Source organism: Hypanus sabinus, chromosome 22, assembly GCF_030144855.1.
Source record: "Hypanus sabinus isolate sHypSab1 chromosome 22, sHypSab1.hap1, whole genome shotgun sequence".
NCBI lineage: Eukaryota > Metazoa > Chordata > Chondrichthyes > Myliobatiformes > Dasyatidae > Hypanus > Hypanus sabinus.
This window is the reverse complement of record NC_082727.1, coordinates 9,872,360-9,896,516: the sequence shown is the minus strand read 5'-3', so window position 1 is coordinate 9,896,516 and position 24,157 is coordinate 9,872,360. Positions and strand designations below refer to the sequence as shown.

Sequence of the window (24,157 nt, the reverse complement as noted above, 5' to 3'; positions counted from 1 at the left end):
CTCAATCGGAGAGAGCAGTCAGGTCTATCGGAGAGAGAGAGCAGTCAGGTCCTCTGTCGGAGAGAGAGAGCAGTCAGGTCCTCTATCGGAGAGAGCAGTCAGGTCCACTATCGGAGAGAGCAGTCAGGTCCTCTATCGGAGAGAGAGCAGTCAGGTCCTCTATCGCAGAGAGAGAGCAGTCAGGTCCTCTGTCGGAGAGAGCGAGCAGTCAGGTCCACTATCGGAGAGAGAGAACAGTCAGGTTCTGTATCGGAGAGAGAGAGCAGTCAGGTCCTTTATCGGAGAGAGAGCAGTCAGGTCCTGTATCGGAGAGAGAGAGCAGACAGGTCCTCTATCAGAGAGAGAGCAGTCAGGTCCTCTGTTGGAGAGAGAGAGCAGTCAGGTCCTGTATCGGAGAAAGAGCAGTCAGGTCCTGTATCGGAGAGAGAGCAGTCAGGTCCTCTATCGGAGAGAGAGAGCAGTCAGGTCCTGTATCGGAGAGAGAGAGCAGTCAGGTCCTGAATCGGAGAGAGAGCAGTCAGGTCCTGTATCGGAGAGAGAGCAGTCAGGTCCTGTATCAGAGAGAGCAGTCAGGTCCTCAATCGGAGAGAGAGAGCAGTCAGGTCCTCAGCTGGTGAGAGAGCAGTCAGGTCCTCTGTCGGAGAGAGAGCAGTCAAGTCCTGTATTGGAGAGAGAGAGCCGTCAGGTCCTGTATCGGAGAGAGAGCAGTCAGGTCCTCAGTCGGAAGAGCAGTCAGGTCCTGTATCGGAGAGAGAGCAGTCAGGTCCTCAGTCGGAAGAGCAGTCAGGTCCTGTATCGGAGAGAGAGCAGTCAGGTCCTGTATCGGAGAGAGAGCAGTCAGGTCCTGTATCGGAGAGAGAGAGAGCAGTCAGGTCCTGTATCGGAGAGTGTGCAGTCAGGTCCTGTATCGGAGAGAGAGCAGTCAGGTCCTGTATCGGACAGAGAGAGCAGTCATGTCCTGTATCGGAGAGAGAGAGAGCAGTCAGGTCCTCCATCGGAGAGAGAGAGAGCAGTCAGGTCCTCTATCGGAGAGAGAGAGCAGTCAGGTCCTGTATCGGAGAGAGAGCAGTCAGGTCCTGTATCGGAGAGAGGGCACTCAGGTCCTCTATCGGAGAGAGTAGTCAGGTCTGTCGGAGAGAGAGCAGTCAGGTCCTCTATCGGAGAGAGAGTGCAGTCAGTTCCTCTATCGGAGAGAGAGAGAGCAGTCAGGTCCTCTGTCGGAGAGGCAGAGCAGTCAGGTCCTCTGTCGGAGAGAGAGAGCAGTCAGGTCCTGTATCGGAGAGAGAGAGCAGTCAGGTCCTGTATCGGAGAGAGAGAGCAGTCAGGTCCTCAGTTGGTGAGAGAGCAGACAGGTCCTCTGTCGGAGAGAGAGCAGTCAGGTCCTCTATCGGAGAGAGAGAGCAGTCAGGTCCTCTGTCGGAGAGAGAGAGCAGTCAGGTCCTGTATCGGAGAGAGTGCAGTCCTGTCCTGTATCGGAGAGAGAGCACTCAGGTCCTCTATCGGAGAGAGCAGTCAGGTCCTGTATTGGAGAGAGCAGTGAGGTCCTCTATCGGAGAGAGAGCAGTCAGGTTCTCTATCAGAGAGAGAGAGCAGTCAGGTCCTCAATCGGAGAGAGCAGTCAGGTCCTGTATCGGAGAGAGAGAGCAGTCAGGTCCTCTGTCGGAGAGAGAGAGCAGTCAGGTCCTCTATCGGAGAGAGCAGTCAGGTCCTCTATCGGAGAGAGAGCAGTCAGGTCCTCTATCGGAGAGAGAGAGCAGTCAGGTCCTCTGTCGGAGAGAGCGAGCTGTCAGGTCCTGTATCGGAGAGAGAGAGAGCAGACAGGTCCTCTATCAGAGAGAGAGCAGTAAGGTCCTCTGTTGGAGAGAGAGAGCAGTCAGGTCCTGTATCGGAGAAAGAGCAGTCAGGTCCTGTATCGGAGAGAGAGCAGTCAGGTCCTCTATCGGAGAGAGATAGCAGTCAGGTCCTGTATCGGAGAGAGAGAGCAGTCAGGTCCTGAATCGGAGAGAGAGCAGTCAGGTCCTGTATCGGAGAGAGAGCAGTCAGGTCCTGTATCAGAGAGAGCAGTCAGGTCCTCTATCGGAGAGAGAGAGCAGTCAGGTCCTGTATCGGAGAGAGAGAGCAGTCAGGTCCTCAGTTGGTGAGAGAGCAGTCAGGTCCTCTGTCGGAGAGAGAGCAGTCAAGTCCTGTATCGGAGAGAGAGAGCCGTCAGGTCCTGTATCGGAGAGAGAGCAGTCAGGTCCTCAGTCGGAAGAGCAGTCAGGTCCTGTATCGGAGAGAGAGCCGTCAGGTCCTCAGTCGGAAGAGCAGTCAGGTCCTGTATCGGAGAGAGAGCAGTCAGGTCCTCTATCGGAGAGAGAGCAGTCAGGTCCTGTATCGGAGAGAGAGCAGTCAGGTCCTGTATCGGAGAGAGAGAGAGCAGTCAGGTCCTGTATCGGAGAGTGAGCAGTCAGGTCCTGTATCGGAGAGAGAGCAGTCAGGTCCTGTATCGGACAGAGAGAGCAGTCATGTCCTGTATCGGAGAGAGAGAGAGCAGTCAGGTCCTCCATCGGAGAGAGAGAGCAGTCAGGTCCTCTATCGGAGAGAGAGCAGTCAGGTCCTCTATCGGAGAGAGAGAGCAGTCAGGTCCTGTATTGGAGAGAGAGCAGTCAGGTCCTGTATCGGAGAGAGGGCACTCAGGTCCTCTATCGGAGAGAGCAGTCAGGACCTCTATCGGAGAGAGAGCAGTCAGGTCCTCTATCGGAGAGAGAGCAGTCAGGTCCTCTATTGGAGAGAGAGAGCAGTCAGGTCCTGTATCGGAGAGAGAGCAGTCTGTTCCTGTATCAGAGAGAGTAGTCAGGTCTGTCGGAGAGAGAGCAGTCAGGTCCTCTATCGGAGAGAGAGTGCATTCAGTTCCTCTATCGGAGAGAGAGAGAGCAGTCAGGTCCTCTGTCGGAGAGAGAGAGCAGTCAGGTCCTCTGTCGGAGAGAGAGAGCAGTCAGGTCCTCTATCGGAGAGAGCAGTCAGGTCCTCTATCGGAGAGAGAGCAGTCAGGTCCTCTATCGGAGAGAGAGAGCAGTCAGGTCCTCTGTCGGAGAGAGCGAGCTGTCAGGTCCTGTATCGGAGAGAGAGAGAGCAGACAGGTCCTCTATCAGAGAGAGAGCAGTAAGGTCCTCTGTTGGAGAGAGAGAGCAGTCAGGTCCTGTATCGGAGAAAGAGCAGTCAGGTCCTGTATCGGAGAGAGAGCAGTCAGGTCCTCTATCGGAGAGAGATAGCAGTCAGGTCCTGTATCGGAGAGAGAGAGCAGTCAGGTCCTGAATCGGAGAGAGAGCAGTCAGGTCCTGTATCGGAGAGAGAGCAGTCAGGTCCTGTATCAGAGAGAGCAGTCAGGTCCTCTATCGGAGAGAGAGAGCAGTCAGGTCCTGTATCGGAGAGAGAGAGCAGTCAGGTCCTCAGTTGGTGAGAGAGCAGTCAGGTCCTCTGTCGGAGAGAGAGCAGTCAAGTCCTGTATCGGAGAGAGAGAGCCGTCAGGTCCTGTATCGGAGAGAGAGCAGTCAGGTCCTCAGTCGGAAGAGCAGTCAGGTCCTGTATCGGAGAGAGAGCCGTCAGGTCCTCAGTCGGAAGAGCAGTCAGGTCCTGTATCGGAGAGAGAGCAGTCAGGTCCTCTATCGGAGAGAGAGCAGTCAGGTCCTGTATCGGAGAGAGAGCAGTCAGGTCCTGTATCGGAGAGAGAGAGAGCAGTCAGGTCCTGTATCGGAGAGTGAGCAGTCAGGTCCTGTATCGGAGAGAGAGCAGTCAGGTCCTGTATCGGACAGAGAGAGCAGTCATGTCCTGTATCGGAGAGAGAGAGAGCAGTCAGGTCCTCCATCGGAGAGAGAGAGCAGTCAGGTCCTCTATCGGAGAGAGAGCAGTCAGGTCCTCTATCGGAGAGAGAGAGCAGTCAGGTCCTGTATTGGAGAGAGAGCAGTCAGGTCCTGTATCGGAGAGAGGGCACTCAGGTCCTCTATCGGAGAGAGCAGTCAGGACCTCTATCGGAGAGAGAGCAGTCAGGTCCTCTATCGGAGAGAGAGCAGTCAGGTCCTCTATTGGAGAGAGAGAGCAGTCAGGTCCTGTATCGGAGAGAGAGCAGTCTGTTCCTGTATCAGAGAGAGTAGTCAGGTCTGTCGGAGAGAGAGCAGTCAGGTCCTCTATCGGAGAGAGAGTGCATTCAGTTCCTCTATCGGAGAGAGAGAGAGCAGTCAGGTCCTCTGTCGGAGAGAGAGAGCAGTCAGGTCCTCTGTCGGAGAGAGAGAGCAGTCAGGTCCTGTATCGGAGAGAGAGAGCAGTCAGGTCCTGTATCGGAGAGAGAGAGCAGTCAGGTCCTCAGTTGGTGAGAGAGCAGTCAGGTCCTCTGTCGGAGAGAGAGCAGTCAGGTCCTCTATCGGAGAGAGAGAGCAGTCAGGTCCTCTGTCGGAGAGAGAGAGCAGTCAGGTCCTGTATCGGAGAGAGAGCAGTCACGTCCTGTATCAGAGTGGGAGCAGTCAGGTCCTCTATCGGCGAGAGAGAGCAGGCAGGTCCTCAGTCGGAGAGAGCAGTCAGGTCCTCTATCGGAGAGAGAGAGCAGTCAGGTCCTCTATCGGAGAGAGAGAGCAGTCAGGTCCTGTATCGGAGCGAGAGAGCGGTCAGGTCCTGTATTGGAGAGAGTGCAGTCCGGTCCTGTATCGGAGAGAGAGCACTCAGGTCCTCTATCGGAGAGAGCAGTCAGGTCCTGTATTGGAGAGAGCAGTGAGGTCCTCTATCGGAGAGAGAGCAGTCAGGTTCTCTATCAGAGAGAGAGAGCAGTCAGGTCCTCAATCGGAGAGAGCAGTCAGGTCTATCGGAGAGAGAGAGCAGTCAGGTCCTCTGTCGGAGAGAGAGAGCAGTCAGGTCCTCTATCGGAGAGAGCAGTCAGGTCCACTATCGGAGAGAGCAGTCAGGTCCTCTATCGGAGAGAGAGCAGTCAGGTCCTCTATCGCAGAGAGAGAGCAGTCAGGTCCTCTGTCGGAGAGAGCGAGCAGTCAGGTCCACTATCGGAGAGAGAGAACAGTCAGGTTCTGTATCGGAGAGAGAGAGCAGTCAGGTCCTTTATCGGAGAGAGAGCAGTCAGGTCCTGTATCGGAGAGAGAGAGCAGACAGGTCCTCTATCAGAGAGAGAGCAGTCAGGTCCTCTGTTGGAGAGAGAGAGCAGTCAGGTCCTGTATCGGAGAAAGAGCAGTCAGGTCCTGTATCGGAGAGAGAGCAGTCAGGTCCTCTATCGGAGAGAGAGAGCAGTCAGGTCCTGTATCGGAGAGAGAGAGCAGTCAGGTCCTGAATCGGAGAGAGAGCAGTCAGGTCCTGTATCGGAGAGAGAGCAGTCAGGTCCTGTATCAGAGAGAGCAGTCAGGTCCTCAATCGGAGAGAGAGAGCAGTCAGGTCCTCAGCTGGTGAGAGAGCAGTCAGGTCCTCTGTCGGAGAGAGAGCAGTCAAGTCCTGTATTGGAGAGAGAGAGCCGTCAGGTCCTGTATCGGAGAGAGAGCAGTCAGGTCCTCAGTCGGAAGAGCAGTCAGGTCCTGTATCGGAGAGAGAGCAGTCAGGTCCTCAGTCGGAAGAGCAGTCAGGTCCTGTATCGGAGAGAGAGCAGTCAGGTCCTGTATCGGAGAGAGAGCAGTCAGGTCCTGTATCGGAGAGAGAGAGAGCAGTCAGGTCCTGTATCGGAGAGTGTGCAGTCAGGTCCTGTATCGGAGAGAGAGCAGTCAGGTCCTGTATCGGACAGAGAGAGCAGTCATGTCCTGTATCGGAGAGAGAGAGAGCAGTCAGGTCCTCCATCGGAGAGAGAGAGAGCAGTCAGGTCCTCTATCGGAGAGAGAGAGCAGTCAGGTCCTGTATCGGAGAGAGAGCAGTCAGGTCCTGTATCGGAGAGAGGGCACTCAGGTCCTCTATCGGAGAGAGTAGTCAGGTCTGTCGGAGAGAGAGCAGTCAGGTCCTCTATCGGAGAGAGAGTGCAGTCAGTTCCTCTATCGGAGAGAGAGAGAGCAGTCAGGTCCTCTGTCGGAGAGGCAGAGCAGTCAGGTCCTCTGTCGGAGAGAGAGAGCAGTCAGGTCCTGTATCGGAGAGAGAGAGCAGTCAGGTCCTGTATCGGAGAGAGAGAGCAGTCAGGTCCTCAGTTGGTGAGAGAGCAGACAGGTCCTCTGTCGGAGAGAGAGCAGTCAGGTCCTCTATCGGAGAGAGAGAGCAGTCAGGTCCTCTGTCGGAGAGAGAGAGCAGTCAGGTCCTGTATCGGAGAGAGAGCAGTCACGTCCTGTATCAGAGAGGGAGCAGTCAGGTCCTCTATCGGCGAGAGAGAGCAGGCAGGTCCTCAGTCGGAGAGAGCAGTCAGGTCCTGTATCGGAGAGAGAGCAGTCAGGTCCTGTATCGGAGAGAGAGCAGTCAGGTCCTGTATCGGAGGAAGAGCAGTCAGGTCCTCTATCGGCGAGAGAGAGCAGTCAGGTCCTCAGTCGGAGAGAGCAGTCAGGTCCTGTATCGGAGAGAGAGCAGTCAGGTCCTGTATCGGAGAGAGAGCAGTCAGGTCCTGTATCGGAGAGAGAGAGAGCAGTCAGGTCCTGTATCGGAGAGAGAGCAGTCAGGTCCTGTATCGGACAGAGAGAGCAGTCATGACCTGTATCGGAGAGAGAGAGAGCAGTCAGGTCCTCCATCGGAGAGAGAGAGCAGTCAGGTCCTCTATCGGAGAGAGAGCAGTCAGGTCCTGTATCGGAGAGAGAGAGCAGTCAGGATCTGTATCGGATAGAGAGCAGTCAGGTCCTGTATCGGAGAGAGGGCACTCAGGTCCTCTATCGGAGAGAGCAGTCAGGTCCTCTATCGGAGAGAGAGCAGTCAGGTCCTGTATTGGAGAGGGAGCAGTCAGGTCCTGTATCGGAGAGAGAGCAGTCAGTTCCTCAATCGGAGAGAGCAGTCAGGTCCTCTATCGGAGAGAGAGAGCAGTCAGGTCGTCTATCGGAGAGAGAGAGCAGTCAGGTCCTGTATCGGAGAGAGAGCAGTCAGGTCCTGTATCGGAGAGAGAGCAGTCAGGTTCTGTATCGGAGAGAGAGCACTCAGGTCCTCTATCGGAGAGAGCAGTCAGGTCCTGTATTGGAGAGAGCAGTCAGGTCCTCTATCGGAGAGAGAGCAGTCAGGTTCTCTATCAGAGAGAGAGAGCAGTCAGGTCCTCAATCGGAGAGAGCAGTCAGGTCCTCTATCGGAGAGAGAGAGCAGTCAGGTCCTCTGTCGGAGAGAGAGAGCAGTCAGTTCCTCAATCGGAGAGAGCAGTCAGGTCCTCTATCGGTGAGAGAGAGCAGTCAGGTCCTCTATCGGAGAGAGAGAGCAGTCAGGTCCTGTATGGGAGAGAGAGCAGTCAGGTCCTGTGTCGGAGAGAGAGCAGTCAGGTCCTCTATCGGCGAGACAGAGCAGTCGGGTCCTGTATCGGAGAGAGAGCAGTCAGGTCCTGTATCGGAGAAAGAGAGCAGTCAGGTCCTGTATCGGAGAGAGAGAGAGCAGTCAGGTCCTGTATCGGAGAGAGAGCAGTCAGGTCCTGTATCGGACAGAGAGAGCAGTCAGGTCCTGTATCGGAGAGAGAGAGAGCAGTCTGGTCCTCCATTGGAGAGAGAGTGCAGTCAGGTCCTCTGTCGGAGAGAGAGCAGTCAGGTCCTGTATCGGAGAGAGAGCAGTCAGGTCCTGTATCGGAGAGAGAGCAGACAGGTCATGTATCAGAGAGAGCAGTGAGGGCCTCTATCGGAGAGAGAGAGCAGTCAGGTCATGTATTGGAGAGAGAGCACTCAGGTCCTCTATCGCAGAGAGCAGTCAGGTCATGTATCGGAGAGAGCAGTGAGGTCCTCTATCGGATAGAGAGCAGTCAGGTTCTCTATCGGAGAGAGAGAGCAGTCAGGTCCTGTATTGGAGAGAGAGCACTCAGGTCCTCTATCGGAGAGAGCAGTCAGGTCATGTATCGGAGAGAGCAGTGAGGTCCTCTATCGGAGAGAGATAGAGCAGTCAGGTTCTCTATCGGAGAGAGAGAGAAGTCATGTCCTCTATCGGAGAGAGCAGTCAGGTCCTCTATCGGAGAGAGAGCTGTCAGGTCCTGTATCGGAGAGAGAGCAGTCTGGTCTTGTATCGGAGAGAGAGCAGTCAGGTCCTCTATCGGAGAGAGAGCAGTCAGGTCCTCTATCGGAGAGAGAGCAGTCAGGTCCTGTATCGGAGAGAGCAGTCAGGTCCTGTATCGGAGAGAGAGAGCAGTGAGGTCCTCCATCGGAGAGAGAGAGCAGTCAGGTCCTGTATCGGAGAGAGCCGTCAGGTCCTCTAACGGAGAGAGAGCACTCAGGTCCTCTATCGGAGAGGGAGCAGTCAGGTCCTGTATCGGAGAGAGAGCAGTCAGGTCCTGTATCGGAGAGAGCAGTCAGGTCCTGTATCGGAGAGAGAGCAGTCAGGTCCTGTATCGGAGAGAGAGCAGTCAGTTCCTCAATCGGAGAGAGCAGTCAGGTCCTCTATCGGAGAGAGAGAGCAGTCCGGTCCTCTATCGGAGAGATAGAGCAGTCAGGTCCTGTATCGGAGCGAGAGAGCGGTCAGGTCCTGTATCGGAGAGAGAGCACTCAGGTCCTCTATCGGAGAGAGCAGTCAGGTCCTGTATTGGAGAGAGCAGTGAGGTCCTCTATCGGAGAGAGAGCAGTCAGGTTCTCTATCAGAGGGAGAGAGCAGTCAGGTCCTCAATCGGAGAGAGCAGTCAGTTCCTCTATCGGAGAGAGAGAGCAGTCAGGTCCTCTGTCGGAGAGAGAGAGCAGTCAGGTCGTCTATCGGAGAGAGCAGTCAGGTCCACTATCGGAGAGAGCAGTCAGGTCCTCTATCGGAGAGAGAGCAGTCAGGTCCTCTATCGGAGAGAGAGAGCAGTCAGGTCCTCTGTCGGAGAGAGCGAGCAGTCAGGTCCTGTATCGGAGAGAGAGAACAGTCAGGTTCTGTATCGGAGAGAGAGAGCAGTCAGGTCCTTTATCGGAGAGAGAGCAGTCAGGTCCTGTATCGGAGAGAGAGAGCAGACAGGTCCTCTATCAGAGAGAGAGCAGTCAGGTCCTCTGTCGGAGAGAGAGAGCAGTCAGGTCCTGTATCGGAGAAAGAGCAGTCAGGTCCTGTATCGGAGAGAGAGCAGTCAGGTCCTCTATCGGAGAGAGAGAGCAGTCAGGTCCTGTATCGGAGAGAGAGAGCAGTCAGGTCCTGAATCGGAGAGAGAGCAGTCAGGTCCTGTATCGGAGAGAGAGCAGTCAGGTCCTGTATCAGAGAGAGCAGTCAGGTCCTCTATCGGAGAGAGAGAGCAGTCAGGTCCTGTATCGGAGAGAGAGAGCAGTCAGGTCCTCAGTTGGTGAGAGAGCAGTCAGGTCCTCTGTCGGAGAGAGAGCAGTCAAGTCCTGTATCGGAGAGAGAGAGCCGTCAGGTCCTGTATCGGAGAGAGAGCAGTCAGGTCCTTAGTCGGAAGAGCAGTCAGGTCCTGTATCGGAGAGAGAGCAGTCAGGTCCTCAGTCGGAAGAGCAGTCAGGTCCTGTATCGGAGAGAGAGCAGTCAGGTCCTCTATCGGAGAGAGAGCAGTCAGGTCCTGTATCGGAGAGAGAGCAGTCAGGTCCTGTATCGGAGAGAGAGAGAGCAGTCAGGTCCTGTATCGGAGAGTGAGCAGTCAGGTCCTGTATCGGAGAGAGAGCAGTCAGGTCCTGTATCGGACAGAGAGAGCAGTCATGTCCTGTATCGGAGAGAGAGAGAGCAGTCAGGTCCTCCATCGGAGAGAGAGAGCAGTCAGGTCCTCTATCTGAGAGAGAGCAGTCAGGTCCTCTATCGGAGAGAGAGAGCAGTCAGGTCCTGTATCGGAGAGAGAGCAGTCAGGTCCTGTATCGGAGAGAGGGCACTCAGGTCCTCTATCGGAGAGAGCAGTCAGGACCTCTATCGGAGAGAGAGCAGTCAGGTCCTCTATCGGAGAGAGAGCAGTCAGGTCCTCTATCGGAGAGAGCAGTCAGGTCCTCTATCGGAGAGAGAGAGCAGTCAGGTCCTCTATCGGAGAGAGAGAGCAGTCAGGTCCTGTATCGGAGAGAGAGCAGTCAGGTCCTGTATCGGAGAGGGAGCAGTCAGGTTCTGTATCGGAGAGAGAGCACTCAGGTCGTCTATCGGAGAGAGCAGTCAGGTCCTGTATTGGAGAGAGCAGTGAGGTCCTCTATCGGAGAGAGAGCAGTCAGGTTCTCTATCAGAGAGAGAGAGCAGTCTGGTCCTCAATCGGAGAGAGCAGTCAGGTCCTCTATCGGAGAGAGAGAGCAGTCAGGTCCTCTGTCGGAGAGAGAGAGCAGTCAGGTCCTCTATCGGAGAGAGCAGTCAGGTCCTGTATCGGAGAGAGAGCAGTCAGTTCCTCAATCGGAGAGAGCAGTCAGGTCCTCTATCGGAGAGAGAGAGCAGTCAGGTCCTCTATCGGAGAGAGAGAGCAGTCAGGTCCTGTATGGGAGAGAGAGCAGTCAGGTCCTGTGTCGGAGAGAGAGCAGTCAGGTCCTCTATTGGCGAGAGAGAGCAGTCAGGTCCTGTATCGGAGAGAGAGAGCAGTCAGGTCCTCAGTTGGTGAGAGAGCAGTCAGGTCCTCTGTCGGAGAGAGAGCAGTCAAGTCCTGTATCGGAGAGAGAGAGCCGTCAGGTCCTGTATCGGAGAGAGAGCAGTCAGGTCCTCAGTCGGAAGAGCAGTCAGGTCCTGTATCGGAGAGAGAGCAGTCAGGTCCTCAGTCGGAAGAGCAGTCAGGTCCTGTATCGGAGAGAGAGCAGTCAGGTCCTCTATCGGAGAGAGAGCAGTCAGGTCCTGTATCGGAGAGAGAGCAGTCAGGTCCTGTATCGGAGAGAGAGAGAGCAGTCAGGTCCTGTATCGGAGAGTGAGCAGTCAGGTCCTGTATCGGAGAGAGAGCAGTCAGGTCCTGTATCGGACAGAGAGAGCAGTCATGTCCTGTATCGGAGAGAGAGAGAGCAGTCAGGTCCTCCATCGGAGAGAGAGAGCAGTCAGGTCCTCTATCTGAGAGAGAGCAGTCAGGTCCTCTATCGGAGAGAGAGAGCAGTCAGGTCCTGTATCGGAGAGAGAGCAGTCAGGTCCTGTATCGGAGAGAGGGCACTCAGGTCCTCTATCGGAGAGAGCAGTCAGGACCTCTATCGGAGAGAGAGCAGTCAGGTCCTCTATCGGAGAGAGAGCAGTCAGGTCCTCTATCGGAGAGAGCAGTCAGGTCCTCTATCGGAGAGAGAGAGCAGTCAGGTCCTCTATCGGAGAGAGAGAGCAGTCAGGTCCTGTATCGGAGAGAGAGCAGTCAGGTCCTGTATCGGAGAGGGAGCAGTCAGGTTCTGTATCGGAGAGAGAGCACTCAGGTCGTCTATCGGAGAGAGCAGTCAGGTCCTGTATTGGAGAGAGCAGTGAGGTCCTCTATCGGAGAGAGAGCAGTCAGGTTCTCTATCAGAGAGAGAGAGCAGTCAGGTCCTCAATCGGAGAGAGCAGTCAGGTCCTCTATCGGAGAGAGAGAGCAGTCAGGTCCTGTATCGGAGAGAGAGCAGTCAGGTCCTGTATCGGAGAGGGAGCAGTCAGGTTCTGTATCGGAGAGAGAGCACTCAGGTCGTCTATCGGAGAGAGCAGTCAGGTCCTGTATTGGAGAGAGCAGTGAGGTCCTCTATCGGAGAGAGAGCAGTCAGGTTCTCTATCAGAGAGAGAGAGCAGTCAGGTCCTCAATCGGAGAGAGCAGTCAGGTCCTCTATCGGAGAGAGAGAGCAGTCAGGTCCTCTGTCGGAGAGAGAGAGCAGTCAGGTCCTCTATCGGAGAGAGCAGTCAGGTCCTGTATCGGAGAGAGAGCAGTCAGTTCCTCAATCGGAGAGAGCAGTCAGGTCCTCTATCGGAGAGAGAGAGCAGTCAGGTCCTCTATCGGAGAGAGAGCAGTCAGGTCCTGTGTCGGAGAGAGAGCAGTCAGGTCCTCTATCGGCGAGAGAGAGCAGTCAGGTCCTGTATCGGAGAGAGAGAGCAGTCAGGTCCTCAGTTGGTGAGAGAGCAGTCAGGTCCTCTGTCGGAGAGAGAGCAGTCAAGTCCTGTATCGGAGAGAGAGAGCCGTCAGGTCCTGTATCGGAGAGAGAGCAGTCAGGTCCTCAGTCGGAAGAGCAGTCAGGTCCTGTATCGGAGAGAGAGCAGTCAGGTCCTCAGTCGGAAGAGCAGTCAGGTCCTGTATCGGAGAGAGAGCAGTCAGGTCCTCTATCGGAGAGAGAGCAGTCAGGTCCTGTATCGGAGAGAGAGCAGTCAGGTCCTGTATCGGAGAGAGAGAGAGCAGTCAGGTCCTGTATCGGAGAGTGAGCAGTCAGGTCCTGTATCGGAGAGAGAGCAGTCAGGTCCTGTATCGGACAGAGAGAGCAGTCATGTCCTGTATCGGAGAGAGAGAGAGCAGTCAGGTCCTCCATCGGAGAGAGAGAGCAGTCAGGTCCTCTATCTGAGAGAGAGCAGTCAGGTCCTCTATCGGAGAGAGAGAGCAGTCAGGTCCTGTATCGGAGAGAGAGCAGTCAGGTCCTGTATCGGAGAGAGGGCACTCAGGTCCTCTATCGGAGAGAGCAGTCAGGACCTCTATCGGAGAGAGAGCAGTCAGGTCCTCTATCGGAGAGAGAGCAGTCAGGTCCTCTATCGGAGAGAGCAGTCAGGTCCTCTATCGGAGAGAGAGAGCAGTCAGGTCCTCTATCGGAGAGAGAGAGCAGTCAGGTCCTGTATCGGAGAGAGAGCAGTCAGGTCCTGTATCGGAGAGGGAGCAGTCAGGTTCTGTATCGGAGAGAGAGCACTCAGGTCGTCTATCGGAGAGAGCAGTCAGGTCCTGTATTGGAGAGAGCAGTCAGGTCCTCTATCGGAGAGAGAGCAGTCAGGTTCTCTATCAGAGAGAGAGAGCAGTCAGGTCCTCAATCGGAGAGAGAGCAGTCAGGTCCTCTATCGGAGAGAGAGAGCAGTCAGGTCCTCTGTCGGAGAGAGAGAGCAGTCAGGTCCTCTATCGGAGAGAGCAGTCAGGTCCTGTATCGGAGAGAGAGCAGTCAGTTCCTCAATCGGAGAGAGCAGTCAGGTCCTCTATCGGAGAGAGAGAGCAGTCAGGTCCTCTATCGGAGAGAGAGAGCAGTCAGGTCCTGTATGGGAGAGAGAGCAGTCAGGTCCTGTGTCGGAGAGAGAGCAGTCAGGTCCTCTATCGGCGAGAGAGAGCAGTCAGGTCCTGTATCGGAGAGAGAGCAGTCAGGTCCTGTATCGGAGAGAGAGAGCAGTCAGGTCCTGTATCGGAGAGAGAGAGAGCAGTCAGGTCCTGTATCGGAGAGAGAGCAGTCAGGTCCTGTATCGGACAGAGAGAGCAGTCAGGTCCTGTATCGGAGAGAGAGAGAGCAGTCTGGTCCTCCATTGGAGAGAGAGTGCAGTCAGTCCTCTATCGGAGAGAGAGCAGTCAGGTCCTGTATCGGAGAGAGAGCAGTCAGGTCCTGTATCGGAGAGAGAGCAGTCAGGTCATGTATCGGAGAGAGCAGTGAGGTCCTCTATCGGATAGAGAGCAGTCAGGTTCTCTATCGGAGAGAGAGAGCAGTCAGGTCCTGAATTGGAGAGAGAGCACTCAGGTCCTCTATCGGAGAGAGCAGTCAGGTCATGTATCGGAGAGAGCAGTGAGGTCCACTATCGGAGAGAGATAGAGCAGTCAGGTTCTCTATCGGAGAGAGAGAGAAGTCATGTCCTCTATCGGAGAGAGCAGTCAGGTCCTCTATCGGAGAGAGAGCAGTCAGGTCCTGTATCGGAGAGAGAGCAGTCTTGTCTTGTATCGGAGAGAGAGCAGTCAGGTCCTCTATCGGAGAGAGAGCAGTCAGGTCCTGTATCGGAGAGAGAGCAGTCAGGTCCTGTATCGGAGAGAGCAGTCAGGTCCTGTATCGGAGAGAGAGAGCAGTGAGGTCCTCCATCGGAGAGAGAGAGCAGTCAGGTCCTGTATCGGAGAGAGTCAGGTCCTCTAACGGAGAGAGAGCACTCAGGTCCTCTATCGGAGAGGGAGCAGTCCGGTCCTGTATCGGAGAGAGAGCAGTCAGGTCCTGTATCGGAGTGAGAGCAGTCAGGTCCTGTATCGGAGAGAGAGCAGTCAGTTCCTCAATCGGAGAGAGCAGTCAGGTCCTCTATCGGAGAGAGAGAGCAGTCAGGTCCTCTATCGGAGAGAGAGAGCAGTCAGGTCCTGTATCGGAGCGAGAGAGCGGTCAGGTCCTGTATCGGAGAGAGTGCAGTCCGGTCCTGTATCGGAGACAGAGCACTCAGGTCCTCTATCGGAGAGAGCAGACAGGTCCTGTATTGGAGAGAGCAGTGAGGTCCTCTATCGGAGAGAGAGCAGTCAGGTTCTCTATCAGAGAGAGAGAGCAGTCAGGTCCTCAATCGGAGAGAGCAGTCAGGTCCTCTATCGGAGAGAGAGAGCAGTCAGGTCCTCTGTCGGAGAGAGAGAGCAGTCAGGTCCTCTATCGGAGAGAGCAGTCAGGTCCACTATCGGAGAGAGCAGTCAGGTCCTCTATCGGAGAGAGAGCAGTCAGGTCCTCTATCGGAGAGAGAGAGCAGTCAGGTCCTCTGTCGGAGAGAGCGAGCAGTCAGGTCCTCTATCGGAGAGAGAGAACAGTCAGGTTCTGTATCGGAGAGAGAGAGCAGTCAGGTCCTTTATCGGAGAGAGAGCAGTCAGGTCCTGTATCGGAGAGAGAGAGCAGACAGGTCCTCTATCAGAGAGAGAGCAGTCAGGTCCTGTATCGGAGAGAGAGCAGTCAGGTCCTGTATCGGAGAGAGAGCAGTCAGGTCCTCTATCGGAGAGAGAGAGAGCAGTCAGGTCCTGTATCGGAGAGTGAGCAGTCAGGTCCTGTATCGGAGAGAGAGCAGTCATGTCCTGTATCGGAGAGAGAGAGAGCAGTCAGGTCCTCCATCGGAGAGAGAGAGCAGTCAGGTCCTCTATCTGAGAGAGAGCAGTCAGGTCCTCTATCGGAGAGAGAGAGCAGTCAGGTCCTGTATCGGAGAGAGAGCAGTCAGGTCCTGTATCGGAGAGAGGGCACTCAGGTCCTCTATCGGAGAGAGAGCAGTCAGGTCCTCTATCGGAGAGAGAGCAGTCAGGTCCTCTATTGGAGAGAGAGAGCAGTCAGGTCCTGTATCGGAGAGAGAGCAGTCTGTTCCTGTATCAGAGAGAGTAGTCAGGTCTGTCGGAGAGAGAGCAGTCAGGTCCTCTATCGGAGAGAGAGTGCAGTCAGTTCCTCTATCGGAGAGAGAGAGAGCAGTCAGGTCCTCTGTCGGAGCGAGAGAGCAGTGAGGTCCTCTGTCGGAGACAGAGAGCAGTCAGGTCCTGTATGGGAGAGAGAGAGCAGTCAGGTCCTGTATCGGAGAGAGAGAGCAGTCAGGTCCTCAGTTGGTGAGAGAGCAGTCAGGTCCTCTGTCGGAGAGAGAGCAGTCAGGTCCTCTATCGGAGAGAGAGAGCATTCAGGTCCTCTGTCGGAGAGAGAGAGCAGTCAGGTCCTGTATCGGAGAGAGAGCAGTCACGTACTGTATCAGAGAGGGAGCAGTCAGGTCCTCTATCGGCGAGAGAGAGCAGGCAGGTCCTCAGTCGGAGAGAGCAGTCAGGTCCTGTATCGGAGAGAGAGCAGTCAGGTCCTGTATCGGAGAGAGAGCAGTCAGGTCCTGTATCGGAGAGAGAGAGAGCAGTCAGGTCCTGTATCGGAGAGAGAGCAGTCAGGTCCTGTATCGGACAGAGAGAGCAGTCATGTCCTCCATCGGAGAGAGAGAGCAGTCAGGTCCTCTATCGGAGAGAGAGCAGTCAGGTCCTGTATCGGAGAGAGAGAGCAGTCAGGTCCTGTATCGGAGAGAGAGCAGTCAGGTCCTGTGTCGGAGAGAGGGCACTCAGGTCCTCTATCGGAGAGAGCAGTCAGGTCCTCTATCGGAGAGAGAGCTGTCAGGTCCTGTATTGGAGAGGGAGCAGTGAGGTCCTGTATCGGAGAGAGAGAGCAGTCAGTTCCTCAATCGGAGAGAGCAGTCAGGTCCTCTATCGGAGAGAGAGAGCAGTCAGGTCCTCTATCGGAGAGAGAGAGCAGTCAGGTCCTGTATCGGAGAGAGAGCAGTCAGGTCCTGTATCGGAGAGAGAGCAGTCAGGTTCTGTATCGGAGAGAGAGCACTCAGGTCCTCTATCGGAGAGAGCAGTCAGGTCCTGTATTGGAGAGAGCAGTGAGGTCCTCTATCGGAGAGAGAGCACTCAGGTCCTCTATCGGAGAGAGCAGTCAGGTCCTGTATTGGAGAGAGCAGTGAGGTCCTCTGTCGGAGAGAGAGAGCAGTCAGGTCCTCTATCGGAGAGAGCAGTCAGGTCCTCTGTCGGAGAGTGCAGTCAGGTCCTCTATCGGAGTGAGAGCAGTCAGGTCCTCTATTGGAGAGAGAGAGCAGTCAGGTCCTCTGTCGGAGAGAGAGAGCAGTCAAGTCCTGTGTCGGAGAGAGAGAGCAGTCAGGTCCTCTATCGGAGAGAGCAGTCAGGTCCTCTATCGGAGTGAGAGCAGTCAGGTCCTCTATCGGAGAGAGAGAGCAGTCAGGTCCTCTGTCGAAGAGAGAGAGCAGTCAGGTCCTGTATCGGTGAGAGAGCAGTCACGTCCTGTATCAGAGAGGGAGCAGTCTGTTCGTGTATCAGAGAGAGTAGTCAGGTCTGTCGGAGAGAGAGCAGTCAGGTCCTCTATCGGAGAGAGAGTGCAGTCAGTTCCTCTATCGGAGAGAGAGAGCAGTCAGGTACTCTGTCGGAGAGATAGAGCAGTCAGGTCCTCTGTCGGAGAGAGAGAGCAGTCAGGTCCTGTATCGGAGAGAGAGAGCAGTCAGGTCCTGTATCGGAGAGAGAGAGCAGTCAGGTCCTGTATCGGAGAGAGAGTAGTCAGGTCCTGTATCGGAGAGAGAGCAGTCAGGTCCTGTATCGGAGAGAGAGCAGTCAGGTCCTGTATCGGAGAGAGAGAGAGCAGTCAGGTCCTCTATCGGAGAGAGAGCAGTCAGGTCCTGTATCGGAGAGAGAGCAGTCAGGTCCTCTATCGGAGAGAGAGCTGTCAGGTCCTCTATCGGAGAGGGAGCAGTCAGGTCCTGTATCGGAGAGAGAGCAGTCAGGTCCTCTATCGGAGAGAGCAGTCAGGTCCTCTATCGGAGAGAGCAGTCAGGTCCTCTATCGGAGAGAGTGAGCAGTCAGGTCCTGTATCGGAGAGAGAGCAGTCAGGTCCTGTATCGGAGAGAGAGCAGTCAGGTCCTCTATCGGAAAGAGCAGTCAGGTCCTGTATCGGAGAGAGAGAGCAGTCAGGTCTTCTATCGGAGAGAGAGCAGTCAGGTCCTGTATCGGAGAGAGAGCAGTCAGGTCCTGTATCGGAGAGAGAGCACTCAGGTCCTCTATCGGAGAGAGCAGTCAGGTCCTGTATCGGAGAGAGCAGTGAGGTCCTCTATCGGATAGAGAGCAGTCAGGTTCTCTATCGGAGAGAGAGAGCAGTCAGGTCCTGTATCGGAGAGAGAGCAGTCAGGTCCTCTATCGGAGAGAGAGAGAAGTCATGTCCTCTATCGGAGACAGCAGTCAGGTCCTCTATCGGAGAGAGAGCAGTCAGGTCCTCCATCGGAGAGAGAGAGCAGTCAGGTCCTCTATCGGAGAGAGAGAGCAGTCAGGTCCTCTGTCGGAGAGAGAGAGCAGTCAGGTCCTCTATCGGAGAGAGCAGTCAGGTCCTCTATCGGAGAGTGCAGTCAGGTCCTCTATCGGAGAGAGAGCAGTCAGGTCCTCTATCGGAGAGAGAGAGCAGTCAGGTCCTCTGTCGGAGAGAGAGAGCAGTCAGGTCCTGTATCGGAGAGAGCAGTCAGGTCCTCTATCGGAGAGAGAGAGCAGTCAGGTCCTCCGTCGGAGAGAGCGAGCAGTCAGGTCCTCTATCAGAGAGAGAGAACAGTCAGGTTCTGTATCGGAGAGAGAGAGCAGTCAGGTCCTCAGTTGGTGAGAGAGCAGTCAGGTCCTCTGTCGGAGAGAGAGCAGTCAGGTCCTCTATCGGAGAGAGAGAGCATTCAGGTCCTCTGTCGGAGAGAGAGAGCAGTCAGGTCCTGTATCGGAGAGAGAGCAGTCACGTACTGTATCAGAGAGGGAGCAGTCAGGTCCTCTATCGGCGAGAGAGAGCAGGCAGGTCCTCAGTCGGAGAGAGCAGTCAGGTCCTGTATCGGAGAGAGAGCAGTCAGGTCCTGTATCGGAGAGAGAGCAGTCAGGTCCTTTATCGGAGAGAGAGAGAGCAGTCAGGTCCTGTATCGGAGAGAGAGCAGTCAGGTCCTGTATCGGACAGAGAGAGCAGTCATGTCCTGTATCGGAGAGAGCGAGAGCAGTCAGGTCCTCCATCGGAGAAAGAGAGCAGTCAGGTCCTCTATCGGAGAGAGAGCAGTCAGGTCCTGTATCGGAGAGAGAGAGCAGTCAGGTCCTGTATCGGAGAGAGAGCAGTCAGGTCCTGTATCGGAGAGAGGGCACTCAGGTCCTCTATCGGAGAGAGCAGTCAGGTCCTCTATCGGAGAGAGAGCTGTCAGGTCCTGTATCGGGGAGAGGGAGCAGTGAGGTCCTGTATCGGAGAGAGAGAGCAGTCAGTTCCTCAATCGGAGTGAGCAGTCAGGTCCTCTATCGGAGAGAGAGAGCAGTCAGGTCCTCTATCGGAGAGAGAGAGCAGTCAGGTCCTGTATCGGAGAGAGAGCAGTCAGGTCCTGTATCGGAGAGAGAGCAGTCAGGTTCTGTATCGGAGAGAGAGCACTCAGGTCCTCTATCGGAGAGAGCAGTCAGGTCCTGTATTGGAGAGAGCAGTGAGGTCCTCTATCGGAGAGAGAGCACTCAGGTCCTCTATCGGAGAGAGCAGTCAGGTCCTGTATTGGAGAGAGCAGTGAGGTCCTCTATCGGAGAGAGCAGTGAGGTCCTCTATCGGAGAGAGAGCACTCAGGTCCTCTATCGGAGAGAGCAGTCAGGTCCTGTATTGGAGAGAGCAGTGAGGTCCTCTGTCGGAGAGAGAGAGCAGTCAGGTCCTCTATCGGAGAGAGCAGTAAGGTCCTCTGTCGGAGAGTGCAGTCAGGTCCTCTATCGGAGTGAGAGCAGTCAGGTCCTCTATTGGAGAGAGAGAGCAGTCAGGTCCTCTGTCGGAGAGAGAGAGCAGTCAAGTCCTGTGTCGGAGAGAGAGAGCAGTCAGGTCCTCTATCGGAGAGAGCAGTCAGGTCCTCTATCGGAGTGAGAGCAGTCAGGTCCTCTATCGGAGAGAGAGAGCAGTCAGGTCCTCTGTCGGAGAGAGAGAGCAGTCAGGTCCTGTATCGGTGAGAGAGCAGTCACGTCCTGTATCAGAGAGGGAGCAGTCTGTTCGTGTATCAGAGAGAGTAGTCAGGTCTGTCGGAGAGAGAGCAGTCAGGTCCTCTATCGGAGAGAGAGTGCAGTCAGTTCCTCTATCGGAGAGAGAGAGCAGTCAGGTACTCTGTCGGAGAGATAGAGCAGTCAGGTCCTCTGTCGGAGAGAGAGAGCAGTCAGGTCCTGTATCGGAGAGAGAGAGCAGTCAGGTCCTGTATCGGAGAGAGAGAGCAGTCAGGTCCTGTATCGGAGAGAGAGTAGTCAGGTCCTGTATCGGAGAGAGAGCAGTCAGGTCCTGTATCGGAGAGAGAGCAGTCAGGTCCTGTATCGGAGAGAGAGAGAGCAGTCAGGTCCTCTATCGGAGAGAGAGCAGTCAGGTCCTGTATCGGAGAGAGAGCAGTCAGGTCCTCTATCGGAGAGAGAGCTGTCAGGTCCTCTATCGGAGAGGGAGCAGTCAGGTCCTGTATCGGAGAGAGAGCAGTCAGGTCCTCTATCGGAGAGAGCAGTCAGGTCCTCTATCGGAGAGAGCAGTCAGGTCCTCTATCGGAGAGAGTGAGCAGTCAGGTCCTGTATCGGAGAGAGAGCAGTCAGGTCCTGTATCGGAGAGAGAGCAGTCAGGTCCTCTATCGGAAAGAGCAGTCAGGTCCTGTATCGGAGAGAGAGAGCAGTCAGGTCTTCTATCGGAGAGAGAGCAGTCAGGTCCTGTATCGGAGAGAGAGCAGTCAGGTCCTGTATCGGAGAGAGAGCACTCAGGTCCTCTATCGGAGAGAGCAGTCAGGTCCTGTATCGGAGAGAGCAGTGAGGTCCTCTATCGGATAGAGAGCAGTCAGGTTCTCTATCGGAGAGAGAGAGCAGTCAGGTCCTGTATCGGAGAGAGAGCAGTCAGGTCCTCTATCGGAGAGAGAGAGAAGTCATGTCCTCTATCGGAGACAGCAGTCAGGTCCTCTATCGGAGAGAGAGCAGTCAGGTCCTCCATCGGAGAGAGAGAGCAGTCAGGTCCTCTATCGGAGAGAGAGAGCAGTCAGGTCCTCTGTCGGAGAGAGAGAGCAGTCAGGTCCTCTATCGGAGAGAGCAGTCAGGTCCTCTATCGGAGAGTGCAGTCAGGTCCTCTATCGGAGAGAGAGCAGTCAGGTCCTCTATCGGAGAGAGAGAGCAGTCAGGTCCTCTGTCGGAGAGAGAGAGCAGTCAGGTCCTGTATCGGAGAGAGCAGTCAGGTCCTCTATCGGAGAGAGAGAGCAGTCAGGTCCTCCGTCGGAGAGAGCGAGCAGTCAGGTCCTCTATCAGAGAGAGAGAACAGTCAGGTTCTGTATCGGAGAGAGAGAGCAGTCAGGTCCTGTATCGGAGAGAGAGAGCAGACAGGTCCTCTATCAGAGAGAGAGCAGTCAGGTCCTCTTTCGGAGAGAGAGAGCAGTCAGGTCCTGTATCGGAGAAAGAGCAGTCAGGTCCTGTATCGGAGAGAGAGCAGTCAGGTCCTCTATCGGAGAGAGAGAGCAGTCAGGTCCTGTATCGGAGAGAGAGAGCAGTCAGGTCCTGAATCGGAGAGAGAGCAGTCAAGTCCTGTATCGGAGAGAGAGCAGTCAGGTCCTGTATCGGAGAGAGGGCACGCAGGTCCTCTATCGGAGAGAGCAGTCAGGTCCTCTATCGGAGAGAGAGCAGTCAGGTCCTCTATCGGAGAGAGAGCAGTGAGGTCCTCTATTGGAGAGAGAGAGCAGTCAGTTCCTCTGTCGGAGAGAGAGAGCAGTCAGGTCCTGTATCGGAGAGAGAGCAGTCTGTTCCTGTATCAGAGAGAGTAGTCAGGTCTGTCGGAGAGAGAGCAGTCAGGTCCTCTATCGGAGAGAGAGTGCCGTCAGTTCCTCTATCGGAGAGAGAGAGAGCAGTCAGGTCCTCTGTCGGAGAGAGAGAGCAGTCAGGTCCTCTTTCGGAGAGAGAGAGCAGTCAGGTCCTGTATCGGAGAGAGAGAGCAGTCAGGTCCTGTATCGGAGAGAGAGAGCAGTCAGGTCCTCAGTTGGTGAGAGAGCAGTCAGGTCCTCTGTCGGAGAGAGAGCAGTCAAGTCCTGTATCGGAGAGACAGAGCCGTCAGGTCCTGTATCGGAGAGAGAGAGAGAGCAGTCAGGTCCTCAGTCGGAGAGAGCAGTCAGGTCCTGTATCGGTGAGAGAGAGTAGTCAGGTCCTGTATCGGAGAGAGAGCAGTCAGGTCCTGTATCGGAGAGAGAGCAGTCAGGTCCTGTATCGGAGAGAGAGCAGTCAGGTCCTCTATCGGAGAGAGAGAGCAGTCAGGTCCTGTATCGGAGAGAGAGAGCAGTCAGGTCCTGAATCGGAGAGAGAGCAGTCAGGTCCTGTATCGGAGAGAGAGCAGTCAGGTCCTGTATCAGAGAGAGCAGTCAGGTCCTCTATCGGAGAGAGAGAGCAGTCAGGTCCTGTATCGGCGAGAGAGAGCAGTCAGGTCCTCAGTTGGTGAGAGAGTAGTCGGGTCCTCTGTCGGAGAGAGAGCAGTCAAGTCCTGTATCGGAGAGAGAGAGCCGTCAGGTCCTGTATCGGAGAGAGAGCAGTCAGGTCCTCAGTCGGAAGAGCAGTCAGGTCCTGTATCGGAGAGAGAGCAGTCAGGTCCTCAGTCGGAAGAGCAGTCAGGTCCTGTATCGGAGAGAGAGCAGTCAGGTCCTCTATGGGAGAGAGAGCAGTCAGGTCCTGTATCGGAGAGAGAGCAGTCAGGTCCTGTATCGGAGAGAGAGCAGTCAGGTCCTGTATCGGAGAGAGAGAGAGCAGTCAGGTCCTGTATCGGAGAGTGAGCAGTCAGGTCCTGTATCGGAGAGAGAGCAGTCAGGTCCTGTATCGGACAGAGAGAGCAGTCATGTCCTGTATCGGAGAGAGAGAGAGCAGTCAGGTCCTCCATCGGAGAGAGAGAGCAGTCAGGTCCTCTATCTGAGAGAGAGCAGTCAGGTCCTCTATCGGAGAGAGAGAGCAGTCAGGTCCTGTATCGGAGAGAGAGTAGTCATGTCCTGTATCGGAGAGAGAGCAGTCAGGTCCTGTATCGGAGAGAGAGAGAGCAGTCAGGTCCTCCATCGGAGAGAGAGAGCAGTCAGGTCCTCTATCGGAGAGAGAGCTGTCAGGTCCTGTATCGGAGAGGGAGCAGTCAGGTCCTGTATCGGAGAGAGAGCAGTCAGTTCCTGCATCGGAGAGAGCAGTCAGGTCCTCTATCGGAGAGAGAGAGAGCAGTCAGGTCCTCCATCGGAGAGAGAGAGCAGTCAGGTCCTGTATCGGAGAGAGAGCAGTCAGGTCCTGTATCGGAGAGAGAGCAGTCAGGTCCTGTATCGGAGAGAGAGAGAGCAGTCAGGTCCTGTATCGGAGAGTGAGCAGTCAGGTCCTGTATCGGAGAGAGAGCAGTCAGGTCCTGTATCGGACAGAGAGAGCAGTCATGTCCTGTATCGGAGAGAGAGAGAGCAGTCAGGTCATCCATCGGAGAGAGAGAGCAGTCAGGTCCTCTATCTGAGAGAGAGCAGTCAGGTCCTCTATCGGAGAGAGAGAGCAGTCAGGTCCTGTATCGGAGAGAGAGTTGTCATGTCCTGTATCGGAGAGAGAGAGAGCAGTCAGGTCCTCCATCGGAGAGAGAGAGCAGTCAGGTCCTCTATCGGAGAGAGCAGTCAGGTCCTCTATCGGAGAGAGCAGTCAGGTCCTCTATCGGAGAGAGTGAGCAGTCAGGTCCTGTATCGGAGAGAGAGCAGTCAGGTCCTGTATCGGAGAGAGAGCAGTCAGGTCCTCTATCGGAGAGAGCAGTCAGGTCCTGTATCGGAGAGAGAGAGCAGTCAGGTCTTCTATCGGAGAGAGAGCAGTCAGGTCCTGTATCGGAGAGAGAGCAGTCAGGTCCTGTATCTGAGAGAGAGCACTCAGGTCCTCTATCGGAGAGAGCAGTCAGGTCCTGTATCGGAGAGAGCAGTGAGGTCCACTATCGGATAGAGAGCAGTCAGGTTCTCTATCGGAGAGAGAGAGCAGTCAGGTCCTGTATCGGAGAGAGCAGTCAGGTCCTCTTATCGGATAGAGAGCAGTCAGGTTCTCTATCGGAGAGAGAGAGCAGTCAGGTCCTCTGTCAGAGAGAGAGGGAAGTCATGTCCTCTATCGGAGAGAGAGAGAAGTCATGTCCTCTATCAGAGACAGCAGTCAGGTCCTGTATCGGAGAGAGAGCAGTCAGGTCCTGTATCGGAGAGAGAGCAGTCAGGTCCTGTATCGGAGAGAGCAGTCAGGTCCTCTATCGGAGTGAGAGCAGTCAGGTCCTCTATCGGAGAGAGAGAGCAGTCAGGTCCTCTGTCGAAGAGAGAGAGCAGTCAGGTCCTGTATCGGTGAGAGAGCAGTCACGTCCTGTATCAGAGAGGGAGCAGTCTGTTCGTGTATCAGAGAGAGTAGTCAGGTCTGTCGGAGAGAGAGCAGTCAGGTCCTCTATCGGAGAGAGAGTGCAGTCAGTTCCTCTATCGGAGAGAGAGAGCAGTCAGGTACTCTGTCGGAGAGATAGAGCAGTCAGGTCCTCTGTCGGAGAGAGAGAGCAGTCAGGTCCTGTATCGGAGAGAGAGAGCAGTCAGGTCCTGTATCGGAGAGAGAGAGCAGTCAGGTCCTGTATCGGAGAGAGAGTAGTCAGGTCCTGTATCGGAGAGAGAGCAGTCAGGTCCTGTATCGGAGAGAGAGCAGTCAGGTCCTGTATCGGAGAGAGAGAGAGCAGTCAGGTCCTCTATCGGAGAGAGAGCAGTCAGGTCCTGTATCGGAGAGAGAGCAGTCAGGTCCTCTATCGGAGAGAGAGCTGTCAGGTCCTCTATCGGAGAGGGAGCAGTCAGGTCCTGT

General features: G+C 55.2%; 1 protein-coding gene across 1 annotated transcript; it reads left to right on the top strand.

The window, feature by feature from the left end:
* Positions 1–6,623: 6,623 nt before the first annotated feature.
* LOC132379807 (collagen alpha-1(XVII) chain-like) lies at positions 6,624–17,321 on the top strand. Its single transcript, XM_059948090.1, has 3 exons — positions 6,624–6,630; positions 11,411–12,274; positions 17,032–17,321. Exons 1-3 carry the CDS (start codon positions 6,624–6,626, stop codon positions 17,181–17,183), a joined length of 1,023 nt encoding a protein of 340 aa, XP_059804073.1. The 3' UTR covers positions 17,184–17,321.
* Positions 17,322–24,157: the final 6,836 nt, after the last annotated feature.

Bases quoted from the DNA above. Each gene is read 5' to 3' on its own strand.
- LOC132379807 (XM_059948090.1), top strand. The intron at 12,275-17,031 runs GTCCTGTATCGG...GAGAGCAGTCAG, and splicing joins ATCGGAGAGAGAGCAGTCAG to GTCCTCTATCGGAGAGAGAG.